General features: G+C 38.3%; 2 protein-coding genes across 5 annotated transcripts in view; one reads left to right on the forward strand and one right to left on the reverse strand.

Annotated features, from left to right (window-relative positions):
* The window catches only part of LOC116036708 (nuclear factor 7, brain-like), a 22,506-nt gene extending 5,992 nt beyond the window's left edge, over positions 1–16,514 (forward strand). The window contains exons 1-3 of one of the 4 annotated variants that reach the window (XM_035999871.1): positions 11,855–11,947; positions 13,835–15,506; positions 15,680–16,514. In XM_035999871.1, the coding sequence (XP_035855764.1) occupies positions 14,058–15,485 (1,428 nt within the window). In that variant the 5' untranslated portion in view covers positions 11,855–11,947; positions 13,835–14,057 and the 3' untranslated portion in view covers positions 15,486–15,506; positions 15,680–16,514. Of the gene's footprint in view, positions 1–11,854; positions 12,017–13,834; positions 15,558–15,679 lie in introns of those variants that run through there. The other 3 variants (XM_035999870.1, XM_031280281.2, XM_035999872.1) reach the window with 3 other exon arrangements.
* Positions 1,160–17,581, reverse strand: part of LOC116036710 (WD repeat-containing protein 88-like) — a 36,641-nt gene continuing 20,219 nt past the window's right edge. Inside the window, exons 8-11 of the mRNA XM_035999875.1 lie at positions 2,689–2,771; positions 1,918–1,986; positions 1,731–1,829; positions 1,160–1,363 (exon numbers count right to left, since the gene is read on the reverse strand). Coding sequence (XP_035855768.1) covers positions 1,238–1,363; positions 1,731–1,829; positions 1,918–1,986; positions 2,689–2,771 — 377 coding nt within the window. The 3' untranslated portion in view covers positions 1,160–1,237. The remainder of the gene's footprint in view (positions 1,364–1,730; positions 1,830–1,917; positions 1,987–2,688; positions 2,772–17,581) is intronic.

The raw sequence follows: 17,581 nt of genomic DNA on the forward strand, positions 1-17,581 counted from the left end.
CATCAATCAATGATTGTTGTTATGCACTGGGCTAACGTTTGCAGGTTTTAGTTTGCAGGTAGTTAACGTTACAGTTACTGTGATGTAACTTTGGCTATTTTCACTGCATATTCCACAAATAAACGTGCCATAACGGATATGCAATACTAACATTACATTATCACACCAAGTACTCTCAGTCACTTAGCCTGCAAATTCCTAGCTAACAGTTACTAGCGTTAACAAATAGGCTCTAACATGCACAGTAAGCTACTTCAGTTGGCTAACTTGAAAAGTCTGTCTTACCCTTCACATGACTCGAGAGCGCAGAGTCGCCCATTGTGAAAAGCTGCACGTCTTTTTCGCAGACTTTACAAGAGGCAACTTGTGGAGTTTGTCCCCGTTTAATCCATGATTTGTATTTTTCATCTTAAAGCCAACGTTCATTGAAACGACAACGGCCCGGCGATATTAAGAATCCCACTATGGCCACGCCAAGACCCGCCCTTCAATAGCATTTATTGGCCAGGTGTCCATGCTTATGCAAGGTATCATAACCCCATTTGTTCAGGTCCTATCCCCTGACCAATCAGCTATCCTAACCTTAACTACTCAAGGTCTAATGCCTCACCCCAACCAATCGAGCTGCTCCGTAGGGCGGGTCTTGGCGTGGCCATAGTGGGATTCACAAATTTGCCTCCTGGCATGTCAAACATGCACAAGCAAGCAGATTTCATTTTAGGTTCTCCAACAATTTATTTCTCCATTTAATAAACAAACTATTCAGTCAGATAGGTATTTGTTGTGAAATAAATACAGTTACAATTTCAAGCATTTTGAAGCATTTTATCCAAAATTTAAGCACTTTTCAAACCTTGAAAACACAACATCAAAATTCAAGCATTTTCAAAGATTTCAAGCATCTGTACAAACCCCCCCCCTCCCCTTTCATTTCTTCAGCTGTCCTGTCAATAAAGGCCTAAAAATGCCCCCAAAAAATTATCTTTGAAAAAAAAAAAACGTCGCAAAAAAGCAACAAAAATGTTGGAAAAAGGCAAAAAAAACACCAGAACAGCGACAAAAATATTGATTTTAAAAACTCAAAAAATGCATCAAAATTAGCGTCCAACAGGTGCCAAAAACGTTGGAAAACCCTGACTAAAACGGAGTGAAAAAAATGAAACAAACAGGTGAAATCTTGCCTAGGCTGCTGCTGCTGCGTGGCTGACCTCTGACCTCTGACCCCCGGGACAGGAAGTCACATGAGCGGCGGCGGCTGCGGTCGGTACCTGGAGGGTGATTTGAGTCGACAGAAGACGCAGCGAGTCAGCAGCTCGGAGGTCTGCAGCCTGGACACTGGGAAGGCCTTTCTACACTCCTCACACTGGAAACACACAACAAGTCATATTTCAAACAGTCTGACTCAGTCCCTGTTTCTGTCTTTCCTTCTTTTTGTCTTTAATTCTGTCTTTCTGTCTCTCTGTGTCTCCTCCCATGTTATAAAGAGTAAAGGATCCAACCAGTTGTGTGTTTAATGGTCTGATCATCTCAGCTGGACTTGTAGCTGTTATATTGTTGGCTAGTTTACTTTAGAATCAAACATCAGATTTTATAAACTACATGTGTTTAGGGAAATGCAACAACCCAGAGCATTTTTGTTCTCCTATCCCAGAATGCATCTGTGGTGCAGCCAGACAATGCAAGACTACATTTCAACAGCAGAACAACAAAGGATGTCTTGTGTTTTTCACCTTGAGGATGTGGATTCCTGTTCCTTCTGTCCTCCTCTTCTCCAGGACTTGTGGGATTTCCTCCATGTTCTGGATGTTCCATAACCTCACCGTCCTGTCCTACAGAGACACAGGACACTCAGCGGCTCATGTTATAATGCTTCCACATCAGCTGAGTTCAGTGTGAGAGACTAGAGAGGATTTATACCTTGGAGGCAGAGACCACCAACTTCCTGTCAGCACTGATTGACACATCTGTCACCCAATCACTGTGGCCCTGTGACACAGGAAGACAAAAAACATTAAAGATGCCTTTTATTTCAGCAGAGAGAGAGAGAGAGTGTGTGTGTGTGTGTGTCTGTATGTGTGTTTGTGCATGTGTATGTGTGTGTTTGTTTGTGTGTGTGTGTGTGTGTGTGTGTGTGTGTGTGTGTGTGTGTGTGTGTTACATGGGTTGGAGTAGCCTGTTCAATCTCTATTAGACTATTAATATGGTGTTTTGTAATGTAAATAATTATGAGATGAAATTTGAGGTTAAGTTTGCATTTTCATTTTGGGCCTGAGGTTTTGGGCATTTGGCACGTTGTTGGGTATGAAAGGTTACTAATGTGATTGCTTCTGTAAATTAAATTAATAATTTTCAATGACTCATTGAAATAAAATGATTTTTTAATAAATTCTTTGATTTGAATATTCTTTTGGTAATGCGTCATGTAGGTCTTAAATTTCAATCTTTATGGTCTTAAAATGTCTTAAAAAGGTCTTAAATTTGACTTACTAAAACCTGCAAGAACCCTGAGTAAAAGTACTATTACTTTGAGGAACTTTTACTTAAGTATTAGATTAGATTAGATTCAACTTTATTGTCATTTAGCAGAGTAAAGGTACAGAGCCAATGGAATACAGCTGACATCCAACCAGATGTGCAAAAGAAGTATTAAATAATGTGTGTGTGTGTGTGTGTGTGTGTGTGTCTCACCCTCAGGATGAGAGTCTGGCAGAGGGACAACATATCCCAGAGTGCAACAGTCCTGTCATAGGAGCCAGACACCAGCAGGCTGGCTGTGGAAACATGACAGGAAGATTTCTATTAGCCAAAAAACATAAAACAGAACTAAGAATTAGACTCTTTAGGTTTAGTGTGAGTCAGCCTGTTGAAATGTTCAGTCTTCTGTAGACTATAACTCTACAGTCCTCTCCTTGTTTAAATTAACAGTTCTATTCTTTATTTAGTGAATCAAAACATGAGCTTTCTTATAGGCTGCATAATTTGCTTTGTTTTTATTATGAATCTACTGCTGCTCTACACAAGGATAACATGTTCTTAATCAAGAGGAAAACATTCAACTCTGAAGGACTTCCTCCATCTGCTGGAGACTAAATGACATCACAGCATTTCCTGCTGTTTATAACTTAACTGGTGAGATGTAAGTGAAAATGAAAATAGACTTTGACATTGCTGAACGGAGCTGAGACACCATTACAGGGTGAGAGATCTCTGCTGGAAAACACACGACGGGAAGATCTGAAGCAGTCAAGAGAAGGGACAGTAACTCGGTGAGTCTTGTTTTTGAGAGACATTTAGATACAAAGACAGATGGCTGAGAACACTGATCTTGTTGAAAGTTACCATGAAGGTTTGTGTGTGTGTGTGTGTGTCTGTGTGTGTGCGTTTGTGTTTTGTTTCTGTATGTGTCTGTGTGCCTATGTGTGTGTTTCTGTGCGTGTGTTTCGGAGTGTGTGTGTGCCTGTGTGTGTGTGTGTGTGTGCGTCTGCTTGTTTCTGCGTGTGTGTGTGTGTATGTGTCTATGTTTCGGAGTGTGTGTGTGTGTGTCCTGTGTGTGTGTTTGAGAGTGTGTGTGTGTGTGTGTGTGTGTTTCAGAGTGTGTGTGTGTGTGTGTGTCTGTGTGTGTGTGTGTGTGTGTGTGTGTTTCAGAGTGTGTGTGTTTGTGTGTGTGTCTGTGTGTGCGTGTGTGTACATATGTGTGTGTGTGTGTGTGTGTGTGTGTGTGTGTGCGTGTGTGTGTGTTTCAGAGTGTGTGTGTTTGTGTGTGTGTGTGTGTGTGTTCTGTGTGTAGGGATGTAACGATTACCGGTGTAACAGTAAACCACGATAAAAATGTTGAAGATAACAATTACCGTTTTCATGTAAAATATGATTCTGATCTGGGTGGATTACCACGGTGAGGAAACCGCGTGTTCCCAGCTTAATCTGAGGCTCCTGAAGTTGCTGCCCGGGTGAACTGCGTAGCCTACAGTGAGTTTCTAGAAGTTGGAGTCATGGCGTGAGGAGGAGATGACAGCGCTCAGGACATTTATCAGCCTTGTAAAAAAGGCCATAGTAACACTACCTCTCTCTCTCCTGAGATGACTGACCAATCAGTGACGAGAGTCATCGCTTTGATCTACCAATCACTGGCGCTCAGACTGGAGAAGGGGACAGAACAGCTGTAAACTGCCTTTTTTCCTTTCCCGTTTTCAGACTTGTTGAAGTGAAGTGTGTAGCCCAGAACATAAGTTTAAACTATTCTGTAGCTTGTTAAACTGTCCTGGGTTTTACTGCCTCGTTATCTGTGTAAACGTTAAAACTACTTTCATATTTCAATAAGTGTTCTGCTACGATGTGGATTAAGTTTTGCCCGTGTTACGACATGACATTTATTTGGAGAGAGAGAGAGAGAGAGAGATATATTATTGCTGTTGCTGTGTTTCTTATTGCATATAGCTGATAGATGTGCAGATTGTTTAATATTACTATTATTATTGTGCAGCCACGTGTTGATATTCAGGTTGTGTTTGCTAGCAAGGTGCAATCACCAGTAAACAGACTAGACAGTAAAAGAAAGGTAAACAGACTAGACAGTAAAAGAAAGGTAAACAGATTAGAGCTGTGGAGCCACGTGCTTAGCTATTAAAGGTGTATTCCACTGTTTGCTCCGTTATGGATATGTGTGCTGTAATCAGAGGTGGGTAGAGTAGCCAAAAATTGTACTCAAGTAAAAGTACTGTTACTTCAAAATCGTGTCAGTGTTTCCTGAGAAAGAAACCATGCCACCGAAAAAGAACCCAGTACAAGCCGAGGAGGTTGACGATATTAAGTGGTCGCTTGATATGCTGACGGAGGAGGTTTCCACTGTCAGACAACAGCAGAAGGCCATCAAGCGCTTGGTGGAGGAAGTGAAGGCTTTAAGACTACAAAACATCGAGAAGGAAAAGAGGATTATGCAGCTGGAAAATTGGGTGGAGGATCTGGAACAATACACCAGAATAAATAACATCATAGTCACCGGTTTGGAGATCAAACACCGATCATACGCCCGGGCGACGACAACGCTGAACGGGGGGGAGATGAGCGAGCAAGATGCTACATCGGTTGAGCAACAGGTGACGGCATTCCTCCACTCTAAAGGGATAGAGTTGGACAGGGGCTACATTGAGGCCTGTCACACTCTCCCCCGAAGAAACAAGACGGACAAACCAGCCACAGTCATTCGTTTCACCAACAGGAAACATAAAACTGAACTACTGAAACAGGGAAGACGGCTGAAGGGCACGGATGTGTACTTGAATGAACACTTGACCAAGAAAAACGCGGACATTGCCAGAAAGGCCCGACTCCTCAGATGGAACAAGAAAATACAATCCACATGGACTGCAAACTGCAAAATATTCATCAAGCTGAATGGAACACCAGAGCAAGCTAAAGTTCTAGTCATTAGGGACTTGGAGGAGCTGGATAAATACCAATGAGACATGATGATAAGGTAACAGCTTTTACACCCAGTAGAAAGAATTCATCGGCATCCGGACTAGATACCTTTTCATATACAGAGTATAAAATGCAGGACATAGAACATAATATTGATCCAGAAAATAATTTACTAAGCAATATCAATACCAGCTGCAGTTATTATACAGAGATGAAATTTAATAAAACTTTCCAACTAGAACATAATATATCAATTATCCACTTTAACAGCAGAAGCCTATATTCCAACTTCAATAGCATTAAAACATATTTAAGCCAATTTAAGAATCAATTCAACATCATAGCAATATCAGAGACCTGGATCAAAACTGAGAAAGGTGTGGACTTTGAGATTGACGGCTACGAACTGAATTATAAAAACAGAGTGAATAGAAGTGGAGGGGGTGTGGCAATATACGTGGATAAAAGATTGAATTATAAGGTGGTGGAGAGTATGACAGCAGCTGTTGATGATTTGCTAGAATGTATTACAGTAGAAATTTGTATGGAAAGGACAACAAATATTGTTGTGAGCTGTATATACAGAACTCCTGGATCAAATATTGAGATATTTAAAGAGTGGATGGAAAATAATTTTACAAAAACATTGCAAAAGATCATGTTCTTATGTGGAGATTATAACATTGACCTATTAAATCAAAAAAAGCATAAAATGACAGAAGATTTCATAAATACAATATATAGTATGGGCTTATATCCAACTATCACCAGACCCAGTAGAATTACAGCTCATTGTGCTACATTAATAGACAATATATTCACGAACGATATGGAAAACAATGTAGACAGCGGGCTATTATATAATGACATAACTGATCATTTACCTGTTTTCATCGTCTATCACTGTAATTATAGGAAACCCATGGACATTAGGCATCTCAAATACAAAAGAGTAAGAACTGCGGAAAACATAAATGCTTTTAAGGAAGAGTTACTGAAACAAAACTGGAAAATATTATATGAAGAAAATGACATTGATAAAGCATACAATGGATTTCTAAAAACTTTTACAACATTGTATGACAAAAATTGTCCTGTAAAACAATACAGTGATAGACAAAGTAAAACAAATAGCCCATGGATCACTAAGGGTTTATCGAATGCCTGCAAAAAGAAAAATACATTGTATAGAAAACTTATCAAGTATCGCACCCCAGATGCAGAAAATAAATATAAAAAGTATAGAAATAAATTAACTAATATTATGAGGATATGCAAGAAAGAATACTATAATAAAATATTAGATGACAATAAAAATAACATGAAAGGTCTATGCAATATTCTAAATAGTATTATTAGAAATGGAACTAAAAATGGGAAGGCAAGTTACCCAGAAGTTTATATTGAAAATGACAAGAAAATAGAAAACATGGAAGATGTGGTTAGTGGTTTTAACATTTTTTTTGTAAATGTGGGACCAGATTTAGCTGAAAAAATAAAAAATACAGAAATAACAGAAGGGGTAAAATCTGATCTGTGGAATTGTAATCCGACCTCTATTTTCCTTAGAGCAGTGGAAAGTAATGAAATAATAAACACTGTAAAAAAATTGTAAAAGCAAATGTTCCACGGATTGGAATAATATTGATATGAGTATAATAAAACAAGTTGTTGAAGAAATTGCTGAACCACTAACTCATATTTGTAACTTGTCTTTTCAATCTGGTAAATTTCCAAACAAAATGAAAATAGCAAAAGTAATACCAGTATATAAAACTGGGGATAGACACCTTTTCACAAATTACAGGCCTGTTTCTATACTCCCCCAGTTCTCCAAAATCCTTGAAAAGCTTTTTACAGAAAGACTTGATAATTTTATCGAAACATCCAAGCTTCTAGTGGACAGTCAATATGGATTCCGGGCAGATAGATCAACAACTTTGGCACTAATGGAATTAGTTGAGGAAATCACAAATTGCGTAGCTAAAAAGAAACATGTAGTGGGAATTTTTATAGATCTAAAGAAAGCATTTGACACCATAAATCATGACATTTTATTACATAAATTAGAGAAATATGGTATCAGAGGAGTTGGATTGGAATGGGTGAGTAGCTACTTAACAAACAGGCAACAATTTGTAGAAATTGGGGATCATAAATCAACATACATGAACATAACATGTGGGGTACCACAGGGGTCGGTCTTAGGACCAAAGCTTTTCATAATTTACATCAATGATATATGCAGGGTATCGGATATACTAAAATGTATTCTATTTGCGGATGATACAAATATTTTCTGTTCTGGTGATAATTTACAGCAGCTTATGGTGATGATCACATCAGAAATTGTCAAATTAAAACTGTGGTTTGATGTAAATAAACTGTCATTAAATATAAGCAAAACAAAGATAATGTTATTTGGAAAACATAAAACTAACTGTCAAGTAGAAATACAAATCAATAACATAAGTATTGAAAGAGTATATGAAAATAAATTTCTTGGTGTGATTTTAGACCACAAAATCTGCTGGAAACCTCACATAAACCATGTCAAAGCAAAACTAGCAAAGACGATAGCAATAATAAATAAATCAAGACATATTTTAGACAATAAATCATTACATACTCTGTATAATACACTCATACAGCCATATCTAAGTTACTGTGTGGAAATCTGGGGACATACATACAAAACCAACCTACAGCCGTTATGCACATTACAAAAGAAAGTAGTCAGAATCATAAATAATGTTGGATACCTGGAGCACACAAGTCCTTTATTCTTCAAGTCACACATTCTGAAATTCATTGATCTGGTTAAATTTAAGACGGCACAAATCATGTTCAAAGCAAGAAATAATTTACTTCCAGGAAATTTACAAAAAATGTTTATGGAAAGACAGGGTGGGTATAACCTGAGAGAACAAATAAACTTTAAAAAACTAAAAATAAGAACAACTTTAAAAAGTATGTGCATCACGATTGGTGGGGTGAGTTTGTGGAATGGGCTAGACCAGGGGCCTGTTTCACAAAAGCAGAATATATAAATCCAGGATAACTGATAAAGCGAGGCTTGACCTAGTCTAATCTGTGCATCCTGGCTTGGTGCATTTCACGAAGGCCAAGCCAGGCTGAGGAGGAGAGACTAGGTTGAGCCAGGATGAAGTAATTCAGATAGATGCGCGTCCACGGCTTTCCTCAAAAGACCGCGAGGTCGATCACAGATTTACTGATGCCAAAATGGAGAATACGCATTGTACATACTTTATACAGAGTGAGCAGCAGCTTCTTGTGGAAGTATGATGACGTGAAACACATTATTTGTATAAAAATAAAAGAAACACGGCCGCTGTAATGAAACAGCGAGAGAAAGAGTAGCAGACGATCACGGACCGACTGAATTTGTAAGTAGCCTAAACATATACATTAACTGACCACTGCTCTGAATTGAAACCGTCATAATCATACCATTCAAGGATTAGGCTACTAATCATTTGCACAAATTAACAGTTGTACTCTTTGCCTTAAAAGTAAGCAGAAGATAATGTTACTCAGGAAATTTACCATGAAGATCAATTTTCTACAATGCTAGAGTATGATGCGTAAATATCTTTCACTCTGTTCCTCCCTCTCTCTCATGGGTTAAAATATAAATTTCCTAAGTCATATTATCTTCCACTGCTCACTTTTAATGCAAAGTGTACAACTGTTCGTTTTTGCAGATGACAAGGGACTCATTGAATGGTTTCAGTTAAGAGCAGTAGTTCATAAATGTATATTTTTAGACTATCATTCAGTCGGTGCGCTATTATCTGCCACGCTTTTTCTCGCGTTTTTTTTTATTTTTTATAGAGGACGAGTTTCCTTCTCTACATATCATATTCCTTGCACCCTTGTATATATGGACATAGAAAATAAAGACACTGAAGAAATTGGACTCTAAAATCTATAAAGATAATTAAGTGATAAATTCCATGCACACTGTAAACATGAATGGAACAGAGTATATTCATCAGTTATTTCCCCCCCAGCAAAACATAAGGTCAAAAACCATTGGGGTGTCCTCTCCCTGTTGTTACATGAATGTACAGTAGCCTACAACACTAGATAGTTACTGGTCCAGTGAACTAAGACTATAATTTGGGAGGATTGTACAATTAGGATATGTTCTTTAAATTGTACAATCCTCCCAAATTATAGTCCCAGTTTACTGGACAACACACTTTGTGTGCTAAGAATGCCAAATACAATGCACATGGAAGAGGAACAAACATTATCCTTATTGTTAAAGAATTTAAAAAAAAAAATGAATCAACTAAAATAATTCGAGGTGCATTGGTCAACTATAGAAATGTACAGCATTGTATGTGTTGCCCTTAGTAACAGACTTCATTTAAAACACATTTGAAATTGTATCAGCCTTTTCTAATTATCTCAACAACTGCCATAATATATTCATCAAACTTCTAACAACAATATTAACAGCAGTCTTCATACAGCAATATAACAGTAACAATGACTGTCACATGAATAATTATAATTTAAAACTTTAAATAATAACTGTACTTAAATGAACAGCAATATGCACCTGTTGTATTTTAATCCAGGCTGATAACAATAGGGTAAAACCACTGCTGGGTGATCAGAAAAGGCTCCAGGATTAAATAAATCCTGGCTGTTAGCCTGGTCAGGAGCAGGCTAGCTGTACAGAATAAATCTCCATGGTGATTTATGTGCCTCCACTTTCATGAAACCGAGTCAAGGCTTAAATCATCCAGGATAACTGATAAATCCCGGCTTAATCCCTTATCTTGGTTTTGTGAAACAGGCCCCAGGTGCTTAAACATTGTACAAACATAACAAAGTTTAAAAAGTTATATAAAAACACTTTATTAAAAGGATATGAAGAGGAAGACAGATGATGGTGAAAGGGGGTTAGTGTATGGATTGTTAGGATGATGGATTTTCGGAAATGGGTTGTTGATGTACTCAAAATGTAAATAAATAAACAAATGGGCTTGTTATGTGAAGAATTAGAGATGTATTGTTGTGTATATTCATTATCCTGTTGTAAAAATATATGATATATAAAGAAATGATTTAAAGTGAATCAGGGGTAGGAAACTTTACAAGCTTCGGCTTCATCCTGCTCCTTTTCGGACAAATTTTTTAAATCAAAAATGGTAATAGTATTTTTAATATTACTTGTAAACACTGGATGGAGATTGTTCCTTTTCCTTTGGTGTGTTGCTACACACTTTTATTTTATAGATATATTTATATATGTGTATTTGTATATATATGCATATGTATGTATGTATGTATATGTATATATGGGTACATGCTGTATGTGTATATGTATTTTTAGTTTTGTTCGAAATAAAAATAAATGAAATGAAAATGAAATGAAATTTTATTTTAGCCTTTGCACTTTTTGCCTCTGCATCCCTTTCGTTTCAGACCCTCCACTCAGCCTTTGGGCCACGCCTCCTCATTTACATACACTTTTGAAATCCCAAATGCTAAATCCAAATGAAAATGCCAAATGCTAAATCCAAATCGAAAAGGTGAATGTTAAAATGTCGAAGGATAGATAGATAGAAAAGATAGATCTCTATTTGAGATTTTAATTTAAACATTTCCATTTAAGCTTTTCCATTTCACATTTTGAGTTTATTTGATGCTTCTCTTTTCTTATTTCCATTGCAATTTTCAATCAATCAAAGATTTCAGTTTAAGCATTTACATTTAAGCTTTGCATTTTAAATTTGACTTTTTGCATTGCACTTTACATTTTCAAATTATCACGTTACATTTTCAAATTATCACGTTACATTTCATCTTTGCTTTTTCAGTTTCCTTTTTCTTTTTTAAATTCAATTATGGATTTTTCATAGTAGCGTAGGAAAATAATAATATTTTTAATTTGATCTCGCTTCGTTTTTCTCTTTGGACTCATGGAATTATGAATAAATATATCCTCCATAACCCAACACTAAACAACTCTGATTAATAGAAGTGTAACTTAAGAGAGAGACGTATATTTAGTCCGACTGGGTGAAATGAACACTGTCATGCAGCATGTTTTCTGTTACAGTTGCTGAGAAATAAAAATGTTGTCAAACTGGTGTTGAACTGTTCAGTCCTCTGTAGACTATAACTCTACAGTCCTCTCCTTGTTTGTGGCATTTTAATTAGCATTTCTATTCTTTATTTTGTGAATCAAAACATGAGCTTTGTTACAGGCTGCATATTCTACATTTTAGTTTTGAAACAATGTTTGAAATGTGTTCTTAATCAAGAGGAAAACATTCAACTCTGAATGACTGCCTATATCTGCTGGTGACTAAATGACATGACAGCATTTCCTGCTGTTAATAACTCAACTAGTGAGAGGTAAGTGAAAATGAAAGTAGATTTTGACATTCCTGAACGGAGCTGTGACGCCATTACAGGGTGAGAGATCTCTGCTGGAAAACACACGACGGGAAGATCTGAAGCAGTCAAGAGAAGGGACAGTAACTCGGTGAGTCTTGTTTTTGAGAGACATTTAGATACAAAGACAGATGGCTGAGAAAACTGCTCTTGTTGAAAGTTACCCATGAAGGTTTGTCTGTCTGTGTGTGTGTGCCTATGTGTGAGTGTGTGTGCAATGTTGAAGATAACAATTACCGTTTTCATTTAAAATATCATTATGATCTCGGTGGATTACCACGGTGAGGAAACCGCGTGTTCCCAGCTTAATCTGAGGATCCTGAAGTTGCTGAAGAGAATCAGACAGACAAAAATACAAAATAAATATCTTTAGGCAAATTATAGTTCATCCAATCAATAAAATAACTTAAAATGAATTAATTAATTACAAAATAGCTTAAATTAAAACAATACAGGTAAATTCAAGTACTTAAAAAATAAAATAATACTAAATAAAAATGAATAAGCACAAGTAACACAAATTTCCAAACCTTTATATTTTTTTACCAGGCTCTGGAGGCAGAACTAGAACAAGGTAATGGAGCTGCTGTTTGGTACTTGTACTAAGGTAAACATGCTTGTACTAAGGTAAACATGCTTGTACTAAGGTAAACATGCTTTCATTATGAGGCCAGGGGTGTTCCTCCTCATCTGCGTCTGCATCGCCGACGGTTGATTCTGACATTTTTGTTTTGCTACGACTGTAACTAACCCGTCCCGCCGCTGAGATTGAGTATGGTCGCGTGACGAGACTGCACAACTACGTTTGATTGGTGAGACACAGTCACGTGGTCGAGCCTTTAGCGGAAGTCTCTCTCTGTCATAATAAAACATTAAAATGAGGCGTACGCAGGGGGATAAAAACAATGAAGCGTAGAATACCAAAGAGGTAAAAAGAAAAGTAACGAGCTCATTGTAGCCTAATGTAGCGGAGTAAGAGTACAGTTTCTTCTTCACAAATCTACTCAAGTAAAAGTAAAAAGTATAGTGATTTAAAACTACTCCTAGAAGTATATTTCTTTCAAAAACTTACTCAAGTAAATGTAACGGAGTAAATGTAACTCATTACTACCCACATCTGGCTGTAATAGATGGGGCTTATTCTCATATTATTTTTGTTACTGAGCAATAATATGTTACATTTATGTTAATTATTACAGAGAAATGAATGTAATTCTTAGTATTGTTTCTTGTATGCTGGTGGCTATAACATTTAGTTTTTGGTAAATAATGTTCATAGTAAGTCAGATGTTTATTAATGTGCATTATTATTTGCTTATATTTCAGAACCACATCTTCACATGTAACGTCAAATACTACTTCATAGTTAACTTCATGTTGGAGTTGTTAATAAATCTTCCTGGATCTCAGAGTCAGACATCTCTGGTCCAAGTTCTTACTGGACCCCCTACAGCGGGCCGGTGTTTCAGCAGACAGTTTTCAATAGTTTTTACAAGCCTGTTGCCTATATTTTTGTAATATAATAACCTGTTACACTTTTTGAAACGATTTTAGCTTGTTTAGCCTATCAGTGCTTTCTGAACATATCGAACACACTTTTAAAAATACGGCGATAATACCGAAAACCGTGATCATTTTGGACACTATAACTGTGAGGTTAAATTTTCATACTGTTACATCCCTACCTGTGTGTGTGTGTGTGTGTGTGTGTGTTTCTGTGTATGTATCTATGTAAGTTTGTGTGTGTGTTTGTGTGTGTATCTGTGCATGTGTGCATGTGTGTGTGTGTGTCCTGTAATCTAAGATTTTATACACAGCTGCTATGATTTACTGTAAAGAGCATTGTATAAACACAATATTGTATAAACAGATCTTAGTCTCGTGTACCATCAATAATGATAGTTTAACACTGTGTTTTATTTCTAGATATTGATCAGATTATAATCTTAAACTGAACTACACCTTTCACTTCCTGCAGCTACATCAACTGATGTTGAACGATCCTGCTGTTAATAATTCACCTGGTGACAGGTGAGTGATGAGGACAGTAGATTTTGACATTGCTGAACGGAGCTGAGACACCATTACAGGGTGTGAGATCTCTGCTGGAAAACACACGACGGGAAGATCTGAAGCAATCAAGAGAAGGGACAGGAACTCAGTGAGTCTTGTTTTTGAGAGACATTTAGATACAAAGACAGATGGCTGAGAAAACTGCTCTTTTTGAAAGTTTCCTGAACTGCCATGTGTGTTCAGAGACTTTCAGAGATCCTGTGTCTCTGAGCTGCAACCACAGCTTCTGTTCAAGCTGCCTGCACACATTCTGGGAACAAGCTAACAACAAAAACTGTCCCATTTGTAAAAGGAAATCCTCAAAAGAGAATGTTGGGTTGAACTTTACACTGAAGGAACTGGCTGACAACTTTGCTGGGAAACAGAAATCTGGATCATCTGAGACAGAAAAAGGAGAGAAGAAGGTGGAGGTGGTGTGTAGTAAACACCAAGAAGAGCCTAAATTGTTCTGTAAGGATGAAGATAGAGTTGTGTGTCCTCTCTGTGAGTTTTCTCTCCACCACGGTCACACGGTGGTTCCTGTAGAACAAGCAGTCAGAGATCTGAAGGAGCAGCTGAAATCTGACTTACAGTCTCTGCAGGACAAGAGGGACAAACACAGACGAGTGGAGGAAACATACGATGAAATAACTCAACACTCCAAGAAGCAGCTGCTGTCTACAGAGAGTCAGATCAGAGCCGAGTTCAACAAGCTGCACCAGTTCCTGAAAGAGGAAGAGGAGTCCAGACTGGCAGCTCTGAGGGAGGAAGAGCAGCAGAGGGGGAAGACTGTCAGCAGAGAGATGAAGAGGATTCAGGAGCAGATCTCCTCTCTGTCAGACAGCATCTCTGCTGTGGAAACAGACCTGCAGAAAGACAGCGTGCCGTTCCTCAGCAGTTATAAAGCCTCTCAGAGCAGAGCCAGAGTCCAGTGCTCGCTGTCAGATCCACAGCTGCTCTCAGGAGCGCTGACAGATGAGGCTAAACATCTGGGCAACCTGTCCTTCAGAGTCTGGGAGAGGATGAAGGATATGGTCCACTTCTGTCCCGTCATTCTGGACACAAACACTGCAAACCCCTGTCTCTATCTGTCTGATGATCTGACCAGTGTGAGACGTGGAAACACAAAGCAGAAGCTTCCAGACAATCCAGAGAGACACAGCAGGTATGCCTCTGTTCTGGGCTCTGAGGGTTTCAGCTCAGGGAAACACAGCTGGGAGGTGGAGGTGGGAGATCATCCTGTCTGGAGGGTGGGTTTAGCCAAAGAGTCAGCTGACAGGAAGGGAGAAAGCTATGCTTCACCAAAATATGGAATCTGGTGTTTATTTCATGACAGTGGAAAATACATTGATGGATCTGGTAAGAGTGTCACAGTGAAGAAGAGTCTCCAGAGGATCAGAGTCCAGCTGGACTATGAGGGGGGGGAGGTGTCCTTCTACAACTCTGAAGACATGACTCACATCTACACTCTCAGAGACACTTTCACTGAGAAACTTTTCCCTTATTTCAATATCAGTCCGGCTGGAGATGCTAAGACTGCAGAAATCAAAATCTGTCCAGCTGAGATTTCTCTGTGAGGTTCAGAGAACTCAGAGAAGGTGGAGAGAGGAGAGAAGATGGAGAGAGGAGAGAAGGAGGAGAGAAGGAGGAGAGAGGAGAGAAGATGAAGAGAGGAGAGAAGGAGGAGAGAGGAGAGAAGGTGGAGAGAGGAGAGAAGGTGGAGAGAGGAGAGAAGGAGGAGAGAGGAGAGAAGGTGGAGAGAGGAGAGAAGGTGGAGAGAGGAGAGAGCTCAAAGTTGTTCATTAGTCATTTTATGTGGTAGTGGGTTTTTTTTGGGCTGATACAGAATCCAGGTAGTTCTTTTTAAAGAAAATGTAGAGATCCAGGTTAGAAGAATAATTAAGATTTGATGTGTTTTAGTAAATGGCATGATGGAAAACATTCCTTGGTTGTTGTTTGATACACAAAATATTTCCAAAGCCCAGAATGAGAAACTACAGCTGAGCTGCTTTTGGTGTAAATGTGCTGCAAGAACTGGGATGTTAATTAAAAATGTTGTTATTATTTTTAATTTCCAAGGATGAGTAAAAAGCTTAAATGTTATTATCAGACCCAAACAGGATCTGCAGGGTTTAGTTGTTGTTGTTTTGATCCAGAATGAAAATCTGCAGAATGTAGCCGACTGGTTTTCAGCTTTGGGTGGAGATGTGTTAACATTCTGAGTTTAATTTAGATTGTACACATAAGAAGCTGGGTCCAGACTAGTCTAATGATAGCCAGACAGATTATTTTAAGAGGATGGAGGAATGAAGGGCTGCCGTCTATCCAGGAGTGGGCTTGTGAGATGATAGGTTGGGGGTGTTTGAAAAGATGTCATTTAAAATGTTTGCAAGATTGGATGTTTCTACTAGAAAATGGAGAAAGTAGCTGACCTTTCTGGAGGCTCCTAAGAAGCTTTGTGCTGGGGAGAGACGTGTATGATGGGCTGATGATGAAGTCATTTATACATATGTTTATTTGGTTTATTGTCTATTTTGTTCAATGATCTGGAATATTGTAGTTGCTGTGTGTGTGTTTATGTGTGTGTGGGGGGGAGATAGTGTGTGTGTGTTTGTCTGTGTATTTGTGTGTCTGTGTGTATGTGTCTGTGTGTGTGCTGATGAAGGAAGGGGGGGAGGCGTTCAAGTTGCGAGTTGTATGTTTTGTTTTTTGTTGTTTTAACTAATTGTTGATCACAAAAAAGTAATTTATCAGGAGAGAGATCAGAGAGAATACCTTTGGTTAGGGTTAGAGGGTTAGGGTTAGGGGGTTAGGGTTAGGGTGTTAGGAAAAACACTCCAAAAGAACACACATTTCCCTGGTGAAAGTCTTGTTAAAAAATAATGTTCATCATAAAATAACTAATTTTTCAGGAGAGATGAGAGAGAAAACCTTTGGTTAATCCCTAAAGACATTCTGTTTTTAGTGTTTCTGATTTGTTATTTTGATATTGTTTACCCAATAAATTGGCAACATTCCCAGAATGCATCACTCATAGGCCGGCTACACATTGCCTGCATGTCGTGTCCGTTTTTATTTTGGCTCCCATGTTAACAGGTTACAGCTTGCACACTGCCTGCGTGACACGCACGTCTCAGGCGCAGCTCGAGCCGCGCCGAAAATTCGTGCATGCTAGAAATAGGACCGACGCCTATTTTTTACGCAACACGCAAGAGTGTTGGAAGCGTTCCAAGGCAACATAGAATACGAGAAGATGTTTATATGACATTTTGACGCAAATACATTTACTAAATGACATGTTAATGTTTGAAAGTCTCGAGGTTTTGACATAAATGCAGATATAAATGTAATTTAAAAAAATAATAAATATTAATCGATTTTCAAATATTGCACCTGTCAATACAGAAGGAAATGTTCTGGAGCCTATTTTGCCGTCAATACTGCAAAGACATAGAAAACGCCACGCAGTCTGCACGCAACTGACACGCAACAGAAACGCCACGCTCACCCCACGCATTCAGTGTGTAGCCGGTGTAACTGGCAACATTCCCAGAATGCATCACTCTTAAAGTGAATGATCCTAAATTTTTGGGTGGGGGCCCAGAGTAGACTCTTAAATGACAGAAAGGGGAGAGAGTGGAGAGAACATTTGAAAAGTGCATTTACTTCCTTG

The sequence above is a fragment of the Sander lucioperca genome, chromosome 3 (genome assembly GCF_008315115.2).
Source record: "Sander lucioperca isolate FBNREF2018 chromosome 3, SLUC_FBN_1.2, whole genome shotgun sequence".
In the NCBI taxonomy this organism is placed as follows: Eukaryota; Metazoa; Chordata; class Actinopteri; order Perciformes; family Percidae; genus Sander; species Sander lucioperca.